This window comes from Pelobates fuscus, chromosome 3 (assembly GCF_036172605.1).
Source record: "Pelobates fuscus isolate aPelFus1 chromosome 3, aPelFus1.pri, whole genome shotgun sequence".
Classification (NCBI taxonomy): domain Eukaryota; kingdom Metazoa; phylum Chordata; class Amphibia; order Anura; family Pelobatidae; genus Pelobates; species Pelobates fuscus.
In genome coordinates this window covers 175,989,186-176,009,811 of record NC_086319.1, presented here as the reverse complement: position 1 = coordinate 176,009,811, position 20,626 = coordinate 175,989,186, and the positions used below count along the sequence as shown (strand labels likewise).

At 41.6% G+C, this 20,626-nt stretch overlaps 1 protein-coding gene across 1 annotated transcript in view; it reads right to left on the bottom strand.

Moving 5' to 3' along the window:
• Positions 1 to 20,626, bottom strand: part of SOX30 (SRY-box transcription factor 30) — a 96,908-nt gene that overhangs the window by 19,775 nt on the left and 56,507 nt on the right. The window contains exons 2-4 of the mRNA XM_063445350.1: positions 13,568 to 13,807; positions 9,201 to 9,353; positions 3,955 to 3,993 (exon numbers count right to left, since the gene is read on the bottom strand). Of these exons, the coding sequence (XP_063301420.1) occupies positions 3,955 to 3,993; positions 9,201 to 9,353; positions 13,568 to 13,807 (432 nt within the window). The remainder of the gene's footprint in view (positions 1 to 3,954; positions 3,994 to 9,200; positions 9,354 to 13,567; positions 13,808 to 20,626) is intronic.

Below are 20,626 nucleotides of genomic sequence, written 5' to 3'. Positions count from 1 at the left end.
TTTCCTCAGGGATTTAGATGTGGAGTGATTAGTTTACTTATTATTTTTAATTTTTATTTTGATACTTATGTTCTACAAAAAAATGTGTTTTTAATCAATTACATATATTTACTTGCAAACCCAGAGGACTTTTTTGTGTTCCTCAGACTTTATGTCTTTGTATCACATTGGTGCTTGTTCTTCAATTTTTAAGGGCTACCCCCTATTAGAAGTTCCCTGGACGCACTATATGTCCCTTTTCATAGTGTCACGACACTCCTTAGTCGACATGCCCTCGTGCAGTACTCGCACTCACCACTCTTTCTGTTTGGCACTGTTCTCATTTCCTTTCGTTAGGCACTACACCTGGCCCTTGTTTAGCACCTATATATTCTGGTTTCTCCCCTCACTCCCTGTCAGATCATTACCCTCTATCCTTGACCCTGTACCTGCTGTTTCCTGGCTCCCGTGATTCTGGCTCCTGTCTCCTGTGTCTTGTTTCCTGAGTATCCTGAGTATCTTGTGTTTCCTGATCTGGTGTTCCGATGTCCTTATGGTCCTGTGTCCTGTGTCTCCTGTTCCAGTGTTCTCCTGCAGTGTTCCTGTCTAGACTCCTTCTCCAGTGATTCTGACCTTGCTGCATTATTGCTGTGTGACCTGCTTAGGACTTTGCCCCTTGATGTTCATTTTGTACTTGGTGGCTGCACTAACCTGACTAAGCCTTTACCTTTGCCTAGGACTATCGTGGACTCTGCCTGCTCTATTGTATATATTGGGTTATTGTATATATTTGTGGCATTGTCATATTTTGTTTTGTATATATTATATATATCTATATCCTTTTGGTTTGCCTTAATACATTTTCTTTATTACTCCATTTATCGTGTCCTAGAATTATTTCTCTGCTAAGTTGGTTCCCACACTTAAAGGGACAGTGCTGTTGCAGGGCAGCACCCCTTCATGTCATGACACATAGGGACCTTCTCTTTTTATTTTATTTCCCCTAAGTTCCTAATTTTACTTGCTTATAATTCCCCATTCTCTGGGCTTCTAAGCTCAAAAGAAAAGAAAGAAAGAGAAAAAAAAAGGCACACGTGTGCATATGTATATTTATCCGTGATTCTTCTTATTTCATATATTCTTCTCTTTCGTCTCCCATACTTGAGGAATTAAGTTTCGCTAGTGCAAATTTTTTCCCTTTTTTTCTATTTTTATCCTTTCTTTTTAGTAGTTGGGGCCTCGCTGTTTATTGACTGTTGATTGGAGCTGCTTTCAATTTTGTTTGCAGTTAGCCAGCTTTTTAGATCTTCTGCTCGGACTATAGGAGTAATCTTTCCTTCATGTAAAATAATAATTTTCGTTTGGAACCCCCATCGGTATTTACTATTATTATATCTCAAAATTAATGTACCATCAGAAAAGGTTTTCCTCTTTTTTCTGGTTGTCCATGACAGGTCCTGAAATATTTTCAGGGTTTCGTATTCTTATGCGCATTTGTTATTTCTTGTAGCTTTCAGTATTTGCATCAGTATTTGCAAGTTTGGAAGACACGCAGCATATCAGTACATCTCTTGGGAGGTGGTCTGGGACATCGTTAGGTTTATTCACTCTATGGCATCTCTCCATCATAGGGATTCTGGCGTCCCATTCCACATCCAGGTGTTTGATAAAATCTTCTACATATGGCTCCAGATTCTTTGCAATTATTTGTTCTGATACTCTTCTGATTCTTAAGTTGTTCCGTCTTGACCGGTCATCCAGGTCTATCAACTTGTTCTCCACGTCAGCCATTTTCTTTTCTAGTGCCAGATGTTCTTCTTTGTGGGCTTTTTCCTTGTATCCCATCCCAATTTAATTTCTCTTCTATCCCTTGTATTCGTAGGTTAAGAGTCAGCAGTTATTTCTTAATATCCAGGGTATTAACTTGGATTTCTTCTCTCAATTTCCCAACTTGTTTGTCTAGGTTTCTGAGTAGATGGTCATATTCGTTTCTTCCTTCTGTTGACTCTTGATTTTCCTTCGTTTGTCCTTTGTATCTATCTCCCTCTGTTGGGATATTTGATAGGAGAGATTCCTCCAGGTTTTAAAAAAAAAAAAAAAGGCGTTTTTCTGTTTTGTTTTCAGGGTTTTCTTCTTTTTTTTTTTTTTTTACATGCTTGCCATTTTGGGATTTTGTTAGTAGCCATTTTGTTTCTTGGTTTGTTTAATCCCTCTCTACAGATTATAAACTTTTTGGAATAATGATATGATATTCCTTTCGTATTTAACATAAATAAATAAAAAATAAATAACTAAATCAAACCAACAAAAAACACCACAGGGAGTATTAACCCGACCCACTTATGACTGTCAGGCAGTCGACACTGTGAGCAAAATGAAATGAACTTTAGCTCATATACTGCTCCCTGAATTCTGCTTTGTATAGTGTCCTGTATATTCCCCTCTTTCTCAAGAGCCCTTTAGTAATCAAATGACCAAATATTTTATGCTATCACGTTTGTACAATCTCCTACAGACTATGCGCATACATTTTGTAACATTTGGGCACTTAGCTTTTGGTGAAGTACTCCCAATCTACATTATTGCAGCTTGCTGTTTTCTCCTGCTATCAGTGTGTTAGGTTCTCGCTGGTTATTCTCCCCTGGTAACTTTATCTATGGAGAAACTGGCTGTAGTATATAGCTCTATCCAGCAGCAAGATGAGTAGCTCCCTACTTCTCAGCCAAGCATTTGATCCTCTCTGACCGTTATCGTGGGATCCGTGGAGCACCCCAGGTAATACGCCGGGTAGACCAACCCATCCCCTCAGCACTTGGTCAGCTCCCTCGATCGCCCCCTCAGCCACATTCCACGAGAACGCATGCAACACACTCTGTCATCACTCCACCCCCACTTATACAAAAAATGCTGCTTGCGGAACTTTATCCTCAAGGAGGAGATACTGCATGCAGCCTGCAAGGCTTCCGAGCTATGTTACCACCAACACCACCTCCAGCGCTTCCCAGACCTCTTGCCTATCACACTGGGCTATCGGCGAGCTATCAATCTACTTATCAGGGAACTTATGGTGCAGAAGATCACATATCATTGGATTATCACTACAGACTTTACGGTCTTTAACCCACATGGACGACGAACTTTGCGCCTGGAAGAGGTCCTGCAACTTCCTCCCCTTAATATGAGATTGCCTCATCTACTGAACTTTTACTCCCCAACTGCCCTTGCTTGGTCGGGCCCCAGTGGCTTTGCCTCAATAACCAAGGACAGGTAGGCAAGCTGCAATCAGACAAGTATGTCCTAAACCTTGATTAGGGACAGTTCACTTTACAGTTATCTTTTGATAGCTGTTTATTTCCATACTTTTTCTTGTTTTTTTTTTCCCCCTGCATGATTATTGTTCGGCTACTCCAATAGTGATTCTTGGCCACGCTGAACTGCACTGACAGTGCCAGCCACTTACATTGTGTATCCTTGGAAGTGTGGTCCTGTAGCGTGGACAACTATGTTTTGGCCTTATTGAACTCTACATGGAGAGATGTGCCCCCATCTCAGAGTGGGCTGCAGGGCCTTTATCATGACTTTTGGTTTACCATCATGGATAGGGACTGTTCATCATAGACTTTTATTTAGTCCTTCGTTTTTTACTATTTATTTTTTTCTATGGAGGGTTCCTTCAGCCTCAGCCTATTGAACCTATGGCCCTTGGTTGGCCCGATGAACTATACTGCTCTAACTTGTCCCAACAGAAGGAAGAGAAGTTCAGACCAGGACATTGGACCATTCTAATGGCCTAGGGACAGTTAGGTTCAGTCCTCCCTTTTCCCTATATGCAGGGCCTATTTGCGCCCACCCTTTGCAGACCACTTGACCCCACCACCACTTTGCTGAGAGCTTAAATGTACAGGTATTTTATAAGTAAAGAACTTATAAAAAAAAGAGTGGAGCACTAGTATAGAAAAGCGTAAATATTCTTACCCTGTGTAGAATATGGGTATGTAGAGAAGTCTCCAATAACTGTACATGAAATATAAACAAAAGAAAAGCATATAATGCAGATGGTACAAATCTAAGGACTAAAATATACATGGTGGAATATAGCCTTAAGATATGGCACAGTAATATCACAGTTGTGCTCTTTAAGGCAGCATCACATATTTTGCATATGGAGATTTGTCTTAATCTCAGAGGAAAATATAACAAGGAAAACCAATAGTGCAACATGTATAAACAGCAGAGTAGGTGGGGATAAAGTTGTCAGCTCACCTACTTCTGAGCCCTAAGTCCCTGGCATTAAGGTTTAAGAGAAGTGTGTCAAATTGTGGGATGACACTTCTCCAAACTGATATCTGGAGCCTGGAGTAACAACAGGAGGACCACTGTAGTGCTTTTCAGAAGAAATGTATTAATAAACTTGGTATAAAAACAGGGCAAAACTAAATAAAATAGTGCTCCAATACGACTCCAGTCCAGTATTACATCCAAAACGCGTTTCACTGTAGCAGGTTCTTCAGTCGTCAATATTTCCGATAACGCCGGCACACCCACATTTTATATATGTCCCTGGATTGAATGCCCATGTTGATCAAATTGTGCCCTCATTGGTGGTTGGGGGACAGACAAATACCTGATCAAAGATTTACCGGATCATAGCACAGTCCCAATGCGGCAAACAGTTCCAGAGAATTTCAGGGTATCTCCTGGTTATGGCTCCATGTGCAGGATGGGTCCAGGCAATACCCAGAGGTCCCCAATTCCAGCTGGGAGGCAGAGTAGGCATCCAGGGGTCTCCATAGCCCCTCTCTAGCCTTTTTTAGTGGATCTTGGGAACAGGTTCAAAGGTCATGGGCAGGAGGCTGGCCTTCACACTTCTCCAAAAGGCCCTGGCACGGGATATTCTATCAAAATAATACCCTAAAAGATAATACCCTACTGTCTTTCTTTTGGACCTGGGAGTATGCCCTGGAGATGTTGTTTTCAGTGCCACAGTAGCAGAAGATTTGTGATCTGCTTCACCACTGCTCATTATCCAACAAGGTGCAGGAGTCTGTATATAATCTTCTGTCACTCTGGTACCAAACACCACAGAGAATGCAAGCCATTGGCCCAACATTGTCTGGGCTTTACTGGCACTGCCATCAGGCAGATGGTAAGACTGACTATACATATTTGGTGGGAATGCACAAGAATTCAGACCTTCTGGCAACGGATCCACTCAAACCTCTGTCGATTTTTGTACAAACCTCCCCTTTTCCAACCAAGCCAGTTCCGGCTCACCCACACAAATACCCCAACAGCTATATACAAAAATAGCTGACAATCTGCAATATTAATGTGGTGAAGAGCTTGATCCAACAGTTCTAAAACCAGCTTCAACCATACCCAATGGCTGTGGTTTTCTCAAATGGAGGAACTGTACTCTATTGAGAGACTGGTCTTTAGGGTAACCAGTAGGAAGCAGACACACATAGAGATTTGGTTGCTTTGGTTCCTGTCCTCCACATCAGAGGATTTTGCAACTCTATTACTCTAAACATATCTCCCTACCCAGGTAGCCATACACTACTCTGGGCGAATGAGGTCCCTCTCACCCTGTGAGCCCATAATTACCAATCTGAACACTACTGTTTTGCACTCACACCTTTATACTAGACTCTTCCCTATTTTTTTTAGAATTTATGTACTTAAAAATTTCTTGGGGTTGGTTTTGCTCTTTTTTTTTTTTTTGGCTATCACTTTCTCATTTTCTAGTTTATCACCTCTAATTGCCATTCACATGCGTTATTGGCTTCCTTATGGCTTATATAGGATGCCTCTGATATGTCTGATTTAAATGCTCGTTTCTTATTTCTAATCTCTTGGTTTACATTCCAACTAAGCCACATTGGTTTCAATTTGTTTCTTTTATATTTCTTACCTAATGGTTACCTAATGGTACATACTGTGAAATGTACCTTTATAAAATCTATTTTAATATATTCCATTTATGATCAGTGTTTTTTTTTCACTAAAGAGTTTATTATTGTTATTATTATATTATTATTTATATAGCGCCAACAAATTCCGCAGAGCTTTACAACGGGTGGACGAACAGACATGTAGTTGTAACCAGACAAGTTGGACACACAGGAACAGAGGGGTTGAGGGCCCTGCTCAATGAGCTTACAGGCTAGAGGGAGTGGGGTAAAGTGACACAAAAGCTAAGGATAGTATTAGACTAAAGACAGCTGCAATAGAGGAATCAGTCGGGAGCTATTAACAGTTTAATTGATACGCTTTTATGAAGATTTTTAATGATTTTTTGAAGGAGTGGAGACTGGGTGAGCATCTAACGGAGGAGGGAAGTGAGTTCCACAGGATATATGATAGTCAATATTTTGTAAAGCTGCCCTTATCTTATTGAAATAGCCCTTTTTAAAAATTATGTTTTAGTATAACCATGTGCTTTTGTATTTAGAAGTTTATTTCAAAATACACCATATTGTGATCACTATTTTCCAAGTGCTCCCCTACTTGAATATTGGTCAAAAGATCAACATTGTTTGTTATAATCAAATCCAGACATGCATCCTTTCTAGTTTGTGTTTGTACCAGTTGCAACATGAAGGTGTCATTTAACACGTTCAAAAACCTGATTCTGCTTGCTGAACTACTAGTCCTTCTATCCCAGTTAATATTTAAGGATCACTATAGGGTCAGGAACACAAGTATGTATTCCTGACCCTATAGTGCTAAACCCACCATTTAGGTGGCTTACCTACCCCCCCCCTAACCCCCTATAAAAGTTTAAAACTCACCTTATTTCCAGCACCGTGTGGGTCCGCTGGCGCTGTCTCCGCCCCCTTTGTGACATCATCAAAATAAACAATTTTTAGCCAATCAAATGCTTTCGCATAGGGAAAGAATTGGATTGGCTAAAATCAGCATGGGGGCGGGGCCAAATGCAGTTTTGGCCAATCAGGACCTTCTCATAGAGATGCATTGAATCAATGCATCTCTATGAGGAAATTTCAGCGTCTCCATGCAGAGCGTGGGGACGCTGAACGGCAGGGCTGCTTACTGTGCAGCCCTGAGCCAGGAAGCCCCTCCAGTGGCCATCTAAGGAGTGGCCATTTGGAGGTGTCCCTAGGGGCAATGTAAACACTGCATTTTCTCAGAAAAGGCAGTGTTTACATGAAAATGCCTGAAGGGAGCTATTATTCTCACCAGAGCAACTACATTAAGCTGTAGTTGTTCTAGTGACTATAGTGTACCTTTAAATTCGGTTAATATTATGCTTGAACTTCTTTTTCATAGGTGATATATGCTGTCTCTATAACAAGTCTTTTTCCCTTGTTTTTTCTGTATGGTTTAAGAAAAAATTTCATCCCTAGCCATCTCCACAATTAAAAAAAATATCCTAATCTCCTTACTTTAATAACTGAGTAAAACTCTGCAAGAAAACTTCTTTATTATAGTTAGATGTCTTCTTTGTTCTTAAATCTTCTTTTCTTCAGACTTACAAATGGCTAAATAATGCTAAATGAAAATCCAAAAAAGCAAGTGGAAAAGCAAGTGTATGTATAGGCTCAGGCCATTGCGTCAATTTAGCATCACTAACACATGTGCAAGAGCGCTTTCAGAACGCCAAACAATTAAGGTATAAACGGGTGTCAAGGTCGCAACTCGCAACATTTAGGTTTGCTTCATTTTAGAATGACGCGAGTGTGCCCTAGTATGTATTATGCTACATCCACAATGATGTGCCTAAGCATTTAACTAGCCTTTACAATCTAGGGATTCTCCTTTGCAGCTGGCTTGCTGTGGTTAAACCCAAGTTGGACCTAGAGCCAGAGGGAATGACATAGTTACATAGCTGAAAAGAGATTTGCGTCCATCACGTTCAGCCTTTCTCGCATATGTTTTTGATGTTGATCCAAAAGAAGCCAAAAAAAACCCAGTCTGAAGCGCTTCCAATTTTGCAACAAACTAGGAGGACATTCCTTCTTGACCCCAAAATAGCAGTCAGATGTCTCCTTGGATCAAGAAGCTATTACCACACTAATTAGAAATTATATCCCTGTATATCATGTTTTTTGCAAGTATTTATCCAATTGCTGTTTAGATAAACATGGCTGCATCCTTCGTGGATCTACCACTTGAAAACATGGGCCTGAAACTGTGGCAAAATTAATGCAGAATCGATATATGTTTCCATGTTTCCTTACATTCACCAAGCAAGAGCTCTATGCCAATGAGCTTTCAAGGTGGGACACTCTGTTGCCCTCTCTTATTTAATTAATAGCCCCTACCCATTGCTCATAAGGGAAGGCTGGGGGGAAATCGCTTGGTCCTCTATGTATATTATATGATAGCCACCACTCACCATTCCGTTCTAGTGGGGTTGGGGGGCACTATGATGGCCTTCCCCAATTTGTTTTTTTATTTTACAGAGTCCAAAGATGGGGGCAGGTGGGTGGACAGCAACCTGATAACCCCCATTATTTAATATTAAGTCCCCACCATATGCCTAAAGGTAAAAAGCATGTATGGACAACTTAGTTGACAAATCCGATGAGGCCATTTATCGAGCAATGTGTGCCTAATAGAAGAAATTAAATCACTTAAGCCAATGTTTTCAATGTAAAGTATAGGTATTGGTTTCTATATTCAAAATGTTAAAGCAGGTCTCCCACTATGAAATACTGATTAAGACTTTTCTGGAATTTTACTGAAATTCCAACGTAATCTAAAGATATTATAAGACTAGGTAAGGACTTAAAAAGACAGAGATTAACAAAACTTGACAACAAAAGTTGTCAACATTTGTCCAATCCCAGCAACCATTACAAATGATGGCTGTGGTATTCAGGTTTTGTCTATGTAAGATCCCACCATCTCGATCCACCATAGGCCTCACCAAAATATGCAAAGGCCTCTGAAACTGGCAGATCTACTTTAATTATCATCTTCCTCTAAGCCTTTAACAGTGTTAATGTAATAAACCTGAACCAATAAATTACTAGGAACTGATAAAGATGATCAACTCTAATTAAATTAAAGCCTAAGCTTGCCCCATGCTTTAATTAGAATCAATTAAAGTTTGCATTGTACTGTGTTTGATAAAATGGATTTCATTTTTCAGTCATTCATTCAAGTTTCCCTGGTTAAAATGGTAACATGGCAACCACTGCAACAGACACTTTGCAAACACACTATATTTATTTTATATATTGTCAACTCACCATTAGCCAGATCCGATGGAGGCATTGTAACAGTGTAGACAGAGGAGCTTAAGGAACATACTGGAGAGGACTTTGAGGAAGGACAGAAGAGTTCACTGGAAACATTATAGGGGTAGCATTTCCTCTTTCCAATACGTGGTTGGTAGACCCAGTCTATGGAGAAAGAGAGCAGGAATTAATTAATACATACACTTAGGTCCATTATTTTGTTAGATTTAAATAATTATATGCCCATCTCCTGGAGGGGGTTCTTCACTTGGCTGGATGTTGTTAAAGGACCACTATAGGCACCCAGACCACTTCAGCTCAATGAAGTGGTCTGGGTGCCAGGTCCATCTAGTGTTAACCCTGCAGCTCTAAACATAGCAGTTTCAGAGAAACAGCTATGTTTACAATAGGGTTAATCCAGCCTCTAGTGGCTGTCTCACTGATAGCCGCTAGAGGCGCTTCCACGCTTCTCACTGTGAAAATCACAGTGAGAAGACGCTAACGTCCATAGGAAAGCATTGAGAAATGCTTTCCTATGGACTGTTTGAATGCGCGCGGCTCTTCCTGCGCATGCACATTCAAAGCTTATGTCGGGAGAGGGAGGAGAGTTCCCCAGCGCCAAGGGAGCCCGGCGCTGGAGAAAGGTATGTGTTTAACCCCTTCAGCCTCATTCAGCCTGGTGGGAGTGGGGCCAGGAGGGTGGGAGGGACCTAAAGACCCTATAGTGCCAGGAAAACGAGTTTGTTTTCCTGGCACTATAGCGGTCCTTTAAGGGTTTTTCTTTACTATGTAAAAAGTCCTACGATCATCCACCACTATTGTTTTCCATGGCCTTTTTGTGTTGCTGTATGTTCTTTTTTTTTCAGAATGTACCAAACTATTGATTTGGCCACTCCTAATGTTCCTGCTATCTCTCTGATGGATTTCTTTTTGCAGCCTAAGGGTGGCCTGTTTCACTTGCATTCAGAGCTCCTTTGACCGCATGTTGTTGGTTCACAACAACAACAACTTTAAAATGTGAATGCCACACCTGGAATCCACTCTAGACCTGCTTAATTAATTAAGAAATAATAAAGGAATATCCCACACCAGTCCATGAAGTAGATTTTCAGTCAATTGTCTAATTACTTTTGGTCCCTGAAAAAAGAGGGGCTACATATAAGTTGTAATTCCTAAACCTTTTCTCCAATTTTGATGTGAATAACCTCAAATTAAAGCTGAGAGACTGCACTTTAAGTCCATATTCATTATATAACTGTAACTTGAATTTATTTTGGCAAACAGCCGAAATTACAAAATTGGTAGCAAGTTAGTGTGAACACATGCAAGTATTTCATTATGTAAGAAGCTAATGTGAGTGCATTTGCAATATGACAGCATCTTAACATATTCTATGGATCACCATAGTAGCTGTCAACAGGGCCGGATTTTCCTATAGGCTAACTAGGCTTCAGCCTAGGACCTCAAGATCAAGAGGGGCCTACATTCAAATTGTTGGCAAAATTAAAACTACACTATTCTAAAAACAGTAAACACTAAAACACTGAACAGAAAATAAGGAGAAATTACCAGTGGCGTACTAAGGGGGGGGGGGGGGGGACCACCAGGTATTTAAGGTAATTTTTTTAGTCACCCCCCCTCTCCTCATCACCCCCTCCCTCTCACAATCACCCCCCCCTCTCCTCATCACCCCCCTCCCTCTCACAATCATCCCCCCCCTCCTCATCTCGACTTTTTTTTTATTTATTATCCATGCCACATTTTTTATAAAGGTTAGTACCAATCACAACATGTTTCCTTTAACATATTGATATATATCACAGTAATGATGTATTTTATTGTCTCTCATGAAATTTACAAACTTAAAAATGGGAGGTGAAAGGGCCTCATAAGTGGAATAGCCTAGGGCCTCTTTTCATCTAAATCCGGCCCTGGCTGTCAAACATGGTCTAATTTATTTTAAATCCTTTTTTTAAAGGAACCGTCTAAGAAACAAAATTGCTACATGTGGTGTTGATGCAGAGATCCTGTTCCTTCAGTCTGACAAATGTAAATATTGCTATTTCCCGAGAAATGATTCTCGGGAAATGATTCCTCTAGTGGATTTCTTATTTACACTTCCTAGTGAAGACTTTCGATAATTGAAAGCCTCCATGCTCGACATTGTCTGACATGCTTTTCAAAGATTAACACTGGCTTCAATACTTCTCTACAATCTGTCAAATCATTTTTGACACTTACCTGAGCAGCTGTGCTTGCAGTCTTCCAGAGCAGGAAGAGCCAAATGCCAATGTCAGCTGAGTGCATTTAACCAAAGAATGAGTTAAACAAGCTCTTGTATTCAACTGACATCTGGCTTCTCCAGCTCTGAGAAGACCAGAGTCAGCGAGGACATCCAGCAGGACTTTGGGTTAATTTATGGACATAACCAGGACTCCACCTACAGGTAAGAACTGGTCATGTGATCGTGTTCGTCTATAAACCCCCAGTGCATGCACCAACAGTTGCTTGGTTGCTTTACAGCTTGCTGTGAGTCCTGGCGTTACATGCTGTCTTGCTGTCCTATTTATCGCTGTCCTGTTCATATTCCATCCCCATGGTTGTCTCCCATGGCTTACAGTCTATGACTTGTTTCTGACTCTGCTACCTCGCTGACCTATGGAAATCCCGACTAAGCCTTGTTCTCGCCCCTTTCAGATACCTTGCTCTATACCTTGCCACCATGGACTTATCAAGACCCTGTCTCCACCTCCAGGTCCCTCATGAAGGCTGTGTTAGTAAGGGCGTACTGTTTCCTGCATCTGCTGGGCTCCCCTACAACCTGACCCAGACAGGTCGCCACAAACACATTACACTTGGACAGTGCCAGGGCATTTCTGGCACCATACCACTACAGAAGTCTGTAACATATCGCCTAAAATTGGCAAATATGAAATTGGGATGGAAAGAGGTGTGTGAAGGACCAAGGACTGTAAGCAGAGGGGTGACCTTTGTGTCTGTGGCGGACCACTCATTAATGGGTACGAGTGCCACCGTCAAGGCTGCCTTTTTCCCCTTTGAAGTATCCCATTCAGCGCAGTAGTCAGTGATTATTGTTCCCAGGATAGCATTAGAGTATAGCAGTGTTATAGCTTTCCCCCCCCCATACATTAGTCAAGACTTAATGCTGGGAAAAGATCTGTTTTTATTAAGATCAGCACAGGTATATATACACAGACCCCCAGCATGAGGTACCTATTAAAAGTACAATGATCCCACCCTGGTGCTTCTGTGTCTGGGAGATAATTGAGCTGCTGTTCGCTAAACTAATTATCTCCCAGATACAGAGCGCACAATATAAAATCACTCCAAAAACACAATAAACACATACAGGAACCCAAAACATTATACATCCCCAGATACCTCTGAACAGAGTACTCATGTTGGCAAAATAGTGCCCGGATTAATGAAGAGATGACAAAACGCCAACAGAGTAAAGTTTTGCACACGTGGTCCGTGCCCAAAAGTGTTTCAGAACAATTAGGGCTTCGGCCTGTCAAATGTCGGAACCTCCTATGGATGAAATAAGGGGCACTCTCCCTGGCTCCCATGGAGTGATTGTGCCACATAGTCTGAGGCACCTTCCCTCTAAAAAAAAGCTCTTGTAGCTATTAGAGAAGTGGGGAAAAAAACGGGGTGAAAGTTGGCCAGGGGTTAAGGCTAGTCGTGGCCAGACCGGAGTTCCAGAAGAGTTGTACATAGGTCACACGAAAGTGTTTGCGGCTTTCTGGACTACAGTTACAGTCAAGGAAAAGGGTGCTCCTAGTTAATTACCTAGAGGGTAAGGTGATGTATGCCAGGGGTAGTGACAATAGTCTGTTGGTGAAAATATGGAAATAAAACAAGGGACAAACATGATGGTGTGGGTTGCTCCTGGTATGGGCACAATTGACTGGGTGTTCTGTCACAGTGTCCAAGCACATTAGGTTGACAGGCAGCTCTGCAAGATAGCCACATGGTTGCCTATGCACATAGTGCTGCTGAAGCACCATCATATAGACCTAAATGGCTTGCAATCACTGTGTGCAATCCTAATTGAATCTGATAATGCATTAGTGCAACCACAGATAAAAAAAAAAAAGGGTAATGGAATAGGGCTTTCAAATCTGGGTTTAATTTGTCATATGTTTTCATAATTCCTAAAAAGATTTTCTTGCAAAAAGTTTGTGTTTAAAGGGAAGCCGGATTGCAAAACTAGTGATAAATAATAATTTATCACTGTTTTATTGCCTATCATTAATTTAATGAAAGTAACAGTCATTTTCATTGTGTAGTTGTAAAATGCAAAAACAGTGGCATAAAATATTGATGACCATAGCAAACCTCAGTATCTCAGATACCTGGAAATTCTTTGCTGTGCTTCTCTTTGATTTTTTGTGCTTCTTCAAAGTATGGCTTCTTTTGCTCTTCACTTAACTTACTCCATTCTAGCCCTAGCTGTACACTAATCTCTGAATTAGTGGCCAATGGATTAGCTTTAGCCATTGCTGGGCGGTGAATTCTTGACCACACCATAAATGCATTCATAGGACGCTTAACTTGCCCACTGCGATTTGTACTAAAAGGTCTTTCAGGCATTCCTAGATGAAGACAAGAAACATTTTTATTAATAAACTTTTGCATAAAAATGTTGCATCAGACATTCGATAAAGAATAATAACTCAAATGTGGTCCTCAAACACCATCCCGAGCTTGTTTTAATTTGATAACTGTTTATGAACTTTAAAAGTTATTTTGTATTTGTTTTCAACACAATCCAAAAAAACATATTTTCTGTTTCCTGACATTAATGCAACTGAAGTTCGAAATGATCAACTTAGAACAAGCTTTAACTTGTGTCTTCTTTATTAATCAAAATGGATCTCTCCCCATGTAAAATGAACCTGTTATAAATAATATCTATAGAATACAATTAATCATTTAATAAAATAAATATAGATATCATTATTGACTCTCATATGCTGTTTATTTATACACACACTCACACTCTTTCTCTATTTATATTTTACTTATACTAAAATTCCAAGTATATATTGTATTGGGCCGTGTAGCTGAATGCTTTATGGATTATCGATGAAGGGAGAGAGTACCACGTCTGGCTGTAGATTATAATTGAAAAATAACTGCACCTCTGCATTCTACACGTTATCGTTTACTTCCTTCCTTATGTTGCACCATAGATGTACGTTTAATCTTGAGTTACAGTAATGTAACATGCTATATTTTCAGTTATGATACTAAGGAAAATAAAGAAGGGTCAGTGGTTTTAATTGATTTATTAATATTATTCTAATAATGCTATAAGAAAGTATTATTAAAGTATAAAACGTTTTTTTAAGTATTAAACAAATCTTCAACATTTAAAGAGCCCTTCCTCTCTTGTTCACATGGTAGGCCACTGTTTGGGGGTGGGGGATGGCGTGGAGACAAAATATGAATGTTTTGTGAGCAGTCATTTTATTCCATAATCTCATATGCCATATCATTTCATATGTCATGTCATATTTCACTCCTTGATCCCATGTGCCATATAAGTTAATGTTTCACCCTATGATCCCATATACCATAACATTTCGTATTCATTTCATGATTTCTGTATACCATATTTCACCACGAGTTTTTATGTGACATATTTCCCTCCATAATCTCATATACCATATATTTCCCTCCATAGTACCATTTGCCATCATTTCATATTTCCCCCCACAGACTCGAATGCCACATTTCATCCCGTGATATAATATGCCATATCATTTGCCAAGATGTATGTGGACATATCCCCAGATGTGTGTGGACAGCCAAGGCTGCCATCAGAAATTTTAGATCCCCTTACACAGCTCAAGATCTGGCCCGCTAGCACCCGTCATCGAGTCTGCCCACAGGGCACACCCTGAGTCCGCCCACAAGGAAGCAGTGGGTGTGTAGACTGGATGCAGTGTGTGTAAAGAGGATGCAGAGTGTGAGTTTAGTGGATGTAGCGTGTGTATAGTGGATATGTATAGGGCCGCCATGTGTAGCGGTGGAATTGCCGCCGGTGCAGCTGCACCTGGGCTGCATGCTGATAGGGCCCACCGGGTGGCCAAAGCATTTACGGCCCTACATCTTCAAGGGCCCGGTCATCGCTGCGGCCGTGCAATAGCGCTACCGGGCCCCTTTAAAAAATTGCAGCCGCAAAGGAGTGCTGGGAGGAAGTGACGGCCGGGAGCGGAGAGAGACACGCTGCGAGGACGGGAGCGCCATGCCAACTCCCATCAGCCCCAGCCACCATCCTGCAAAGAAAAGGTAAGACAAATTAACTATGTGTGTGTGTATGTCAGTATGTATGTATGTATATCTGTATGTGCATGAATGTCAGTATGTATGTGTATGTATGTCAATATGTGTATGTATGTATATGTATTATGTCTGTGTGTATGTCAATATGTATGTATGTATATATATGTGTATGTATTTCAGTATGTATGTATGTATGTGTATGTATGTATATGTTTGTATTTGAGTATGTATGTATGTATATTTCAGTATGTATGTATGTCAGTATGTATGCCAGTATGTGTCTGTCTATCTGTGTGTATGTCTGTCTGTCTGTGTGTGTGTGTGTGTATGTATGTCAGTATGTATTTATGTATCTATCTGTATGTGTGTTTGTATGTATGTGTCTGTATGTATGTATGTCAGTATGTGTATGTATATGTATGTATGTCAGTATGTGTATGTATATATGTCAGTCTGTCTGTGTGTGTGTGTGTGTGTGTGTGTGTGTATGTCTGTCTGCATGTGTGTGTTTATGTATCTGTATGTATGCCAGTGTGTATGTATCTATCTGTATGTATATATTTCAGTATGTATGTGTTGGTATGTATGTATTTCAGTATGTATGTATTTTAGTATGTATGTATGTCAGTATGTGTGTGTGTGTGTGTGTGTATGTATGTCAGTATGTGTATGTATATGTATGTATGTATGTCAGTCTGTCTGTGTGTGTGTGTATGTCTGTCTATATGTGTGTATGTATGTCAGTATGTATGTATCTATCTGTATGTATGTTTATGTATTTCAGTATGTATGTGTGTATGTATGAACTAGAAAGCTACAATTTCTGGGGAAATTGTGTGAAGTGTTCTTGCCTCCACCAGTAGTCTACAACTGGAGTGGGTGGAGTAACTGTTATTATTTATTTATATAGCACATTTAATTGCAACGTTGTTTCCCAAAGTGCTTTACAGTTACATTAAAAGATACATTTATACAAACATTAGCAGGTGTACAAAAGGCCCTGTCTATGACATCACTTGCTGCTCCAGCCTGGCACAGGTGAGAGTATTTTGGTGGTTGCCATCTTCAAACGGTCGTATTTTAAAAACTATAAATCCTACAACGAAGAGCTTTATATTGTGAGAATCACAAGACCCAAATCCTACATTATGATGCATAGTATGTCTCTGAAGTAAAAATGAAGGCACAGTCGCAGTTTAGAAATTGCCCTTCAAGTTTGAGCTGTCTAGAGTGGAGTTTCAATGAAGCAGTTTAGAAATCATGTCCTGATTTTTCAGCTTTTGCCAGCTCCCACTCTAGTTTTGAACATTTTGCCATTCATTCCTATGGGACCAATTTCGCCACAAGAATGACGATCAGGGCCGGCCTTAGGGGTGTGCGAGCTGTGCGGCCGCACAGGCCGCCATGGAGCAGGGGGCGCCGTGCGGCCGCATAGCCGGCCGGGATTAAAAAAAAAAAAAATTTTTTTTTTTTTACATTTGCAGCGGGGGCGGAGCTTACCGTGCGGCGGGGGCGGAGCTAAAAGCGCCGGAAAACTGCTGCAGGGGAAGCAGGAAGGAGTCCCTGCTTCCCCACCAAACAGTCACCAGGAGCTGCACTGCCTCCACAATGAACTCCACAGGTAACTGTGGGATTGTCAGGTGAGTATGACTCTCTGCCTGTGTTTATTACTGTCTGTGTGTGTATGACTGTCTGCCTCTGTGTGTCTGTGTGTATGACTGTCTGCCTGTGTGTGTGTGTCTGTGTATGACTGTCTGCCTGTGTGTGTCTGTGTGTGTGTATGACTGTCTGCCTCTGTGTGTGTCTGTGTGTATGACTGTCTGCCTCTGTGTGTGTCTGTGTGTATGACTGTGTGTGTCTGTGTGTATTACTGTCTGCCTCTGTGTGTGTCTGTGTGTATTACTGTCTGTGTCTGTGTGTATGACTGACTGTCTGCCTGTGTGTGTCTGTGTGTGTGTATATGTCAGGGTACCTGTGGTCTCTACCTCCAAAAGAGGTAGAGACTTAGCTGTTCCACCATTCAGACGGTCTGATGACTCCCTTCCCTGCGGTATATCCGGTCATGCAAGGCCGGCCGCGAGGGAGTGACTGCCTTTTACACCATCTAGGCAGGAAGTCATCATCAGGACACTCCCCCGGATCGACCTGTCAGTCAATTGCTGCAGGACCAATCAGGACGTCTCGGAGGTGTGGTTACTGCTCTGAACAGGGTATTTAACAGAGCTTCCTTCATTAGCTCATTGCCCTGTCGTGGTTCTAGCTTGTTCTAGTCACTCAGTGCTTGTGTTTTCTATTATCCCTTTTGGTTTTGACCCGGCTTGTTTACCTTACTCTGCTTATCTCTGTTACCCTTGATTCGGCTTGTCTCTCGCTTACCTGTCTTCTGTTACCCTCGACCTCGGCTTGTCTTTGACCATTCTATACTGTACTACTTACGTTAGTCCGGCCATTCTAAGGTCCGGTATACGTATCTGGCTACTGTTTGTACTCTGCGTGTTGGATCCCTGTCCCGATCCTGACATTACGACAGGGCCAATGGATCCTGCAAGTACAAACAGTCAGCTGGCTGCTCCTGATCCTAGGTTTGAAGCCATGGATCACAGAATGGATCAGATGGCGCTTGCGCTACAGGCTCTATTAGCTGGTGCCAATAACCCACCAGAGGAGATACGTAATACCCCTGTTTCTCCTGTCGGTTCTGGTCTAGAGGTAGCCACAGTGGGTGCTTCTTCTCACATTACCCCCCCAGTACGCTATGGTGGGGCTCCTGAGAAGTGTCGTGGTTTTTTAAACCAAATTAGTATCCACTTTGAATTGCAACCTCGCTCTTATCCTACAGATAGGGCAAAAGTAGGATTTATTATCACCCTACTCATTGAGAAAGCTCTGAGATGGGCCAACCCACTATGGGAGAACGATAATCCATTAGTTTATAACTATAACGCATTTGTAGCTGCTTTTAGAAGAACATTTGACCCTCCAGGTAGAAAGGTTAATGCAGCCAGATTACTGTTGCGCCTGAGACAGGAGAACCAAACACTGGTGGATTATGCACTAGAGTTCAGGTCTCTGGCGGCAGAAATCAAGTGGAATGAGCAGGCGTATATGGATGTATTTTTGAATGGCCTATCTGATGTAATCCTTGATGAGGTTGCTACCAGAGAACTCCCTGAGAATTTAGAGGATTTAATTTCATTCATCTCTCGTATAGATGAACGTCTAAGAGAGAGACAGAACACTCGAGAGAGGAACCAGAGACCTTCTTTTAGGTTAGCTCCCGCTGTTCCAAGTCCTGACTCCACGATATCTTTGCTTACTGAACCTATGCAGATAGGGTATACCCGCCTCTCTGAGGAGGAAAGACAGCACAGGAGAAGAGAGGGTTTGTGTATGTATTGTGGAGCCAAGGGTCATTTACTCTCGAACTGTTCTAACCGCCCGGGAAACGCTCGCACCTAAGTCTCTCTAGAGGACAGGCCTTGGGTGTTTCTATTTTGTCCTCTACTCCTGATTATAAAGATCACAGGCTTCTGCTACCAGTTTCCTTAACTTGGGGGAAGGAAGTAGTAAAGGCTAAGGCATTGATAGATTCCGGTGCTGCTGAGAATTTTATCGACCAAGCCTTTGCTAGTAAGAACAATTTCCCATCCCAGCTAAGGGAGACACCTTTGGCCGTTGAGGCCATAGATGGTAGACCACTACTAGACCCTGTTATCTTTCGTGAGACCATACCCATTAATTTAAATGTTGGTATCCTACACGTGGAGAATTTATCTCTTCTGCTCATTTCGTCTCCTTCCGTTCCCATAGTTCTGGGGTACCCATGGTTGAAAAAACATAACCCTATTATCGATTGGGAGTTAGGAGAGATACTCTCGTGGGGCCAGGGCTGCCAGGATCGGTGTTTGTGCAAGGTTTCTCCATTAGCTAATATTAACATACCGGAGAATCCTACTCAGTCCACAGAAAGACAAATACCAGACCTTTACCTAGACTTAAGGGCAGTGTTTGACAAGAAGAATGCCGATTCTTTGCCTCCACACAGGTCATTTGACTGTAAGATTAAGCTTCTACCCGGCACTATGCCTCCGAGGGGCCATGTATATCCTTTGTCTGTTCAGGAAAACTCGGTTCTAGAGGAGTATATTCGGGAGAATTTAGAAAAGGGATTCATCAGGAGGTCTTCTTCTCCGGCCGGGGCTGGGTTCTTTTTCATTAAGAAGAAGGATGGCACGCTGAGACCTTGTATCGATTACCGAGGCTTGAATAAAATAACTGTCAGAAATGCCTATCCTATCCCACTGATTACCGAGTTATTTGATCGTCTTAAGGGCTCCAAAATCTTCACCAAGTTAGATCTCAGAGGGGCTTACAATTTGGTGAGAATCCAGCAAGGTCACGAGTGGATGACGGCATTCAATACCCGGTATGGCCATTACGAATACACTGTGATGCCATTTGGACTATGCAATGCTCCTGCAGTATTTCAAGATTTGATTAATGAGGTACTTAGGGAGTTTCAGCATGATTGTGTTATCGTTTACCTGGACGACATACTAATACACTCTAAGGAGATTGAGACTCACCATAGACAGGTCAGAAAGGTATTACACAAGCTGCTGCAACATGGTCTATATTGCAAATTGGAGAAGTGCAGTTTTGATCAGTCTCAGGTAGACTTTCTTGGATACGTGATTTCTGGGGAAGGTTTTAAAATGGATCCTGTAAAACTTCAATCTATTTTAGACTGGCCCTTGCCCAAAGGACTCAAGGCTATCCAAAGGTTTATTGGTTTTTCCAACTACTATAGGCGCTTCATTAAAGGATACTCCTCTATCATTGCGCCTATTACCAATATGACCAAACAAGGGGCTGATACTAAGTTCTGGTCTAAGGAGGCTCTGGGTGCTTTCAAGACTCTCAAGGAACTTTTTGCCTCGGCTCCCATTCTAGTCCATCCTGATACGACTCTGCCTTTCTTGCTCGAGGTCGATGCCTCTGAGACAGCAGTTGGGGCTGTTCTGTCTCAAAGGTTAGGGGTGGATAAACCGTTACACCCTTGTGGTTTCTTCTCTAAGAAATTTTCTGGGCCTGAGAGCAGATATGACATCGGGGAAAGGGAA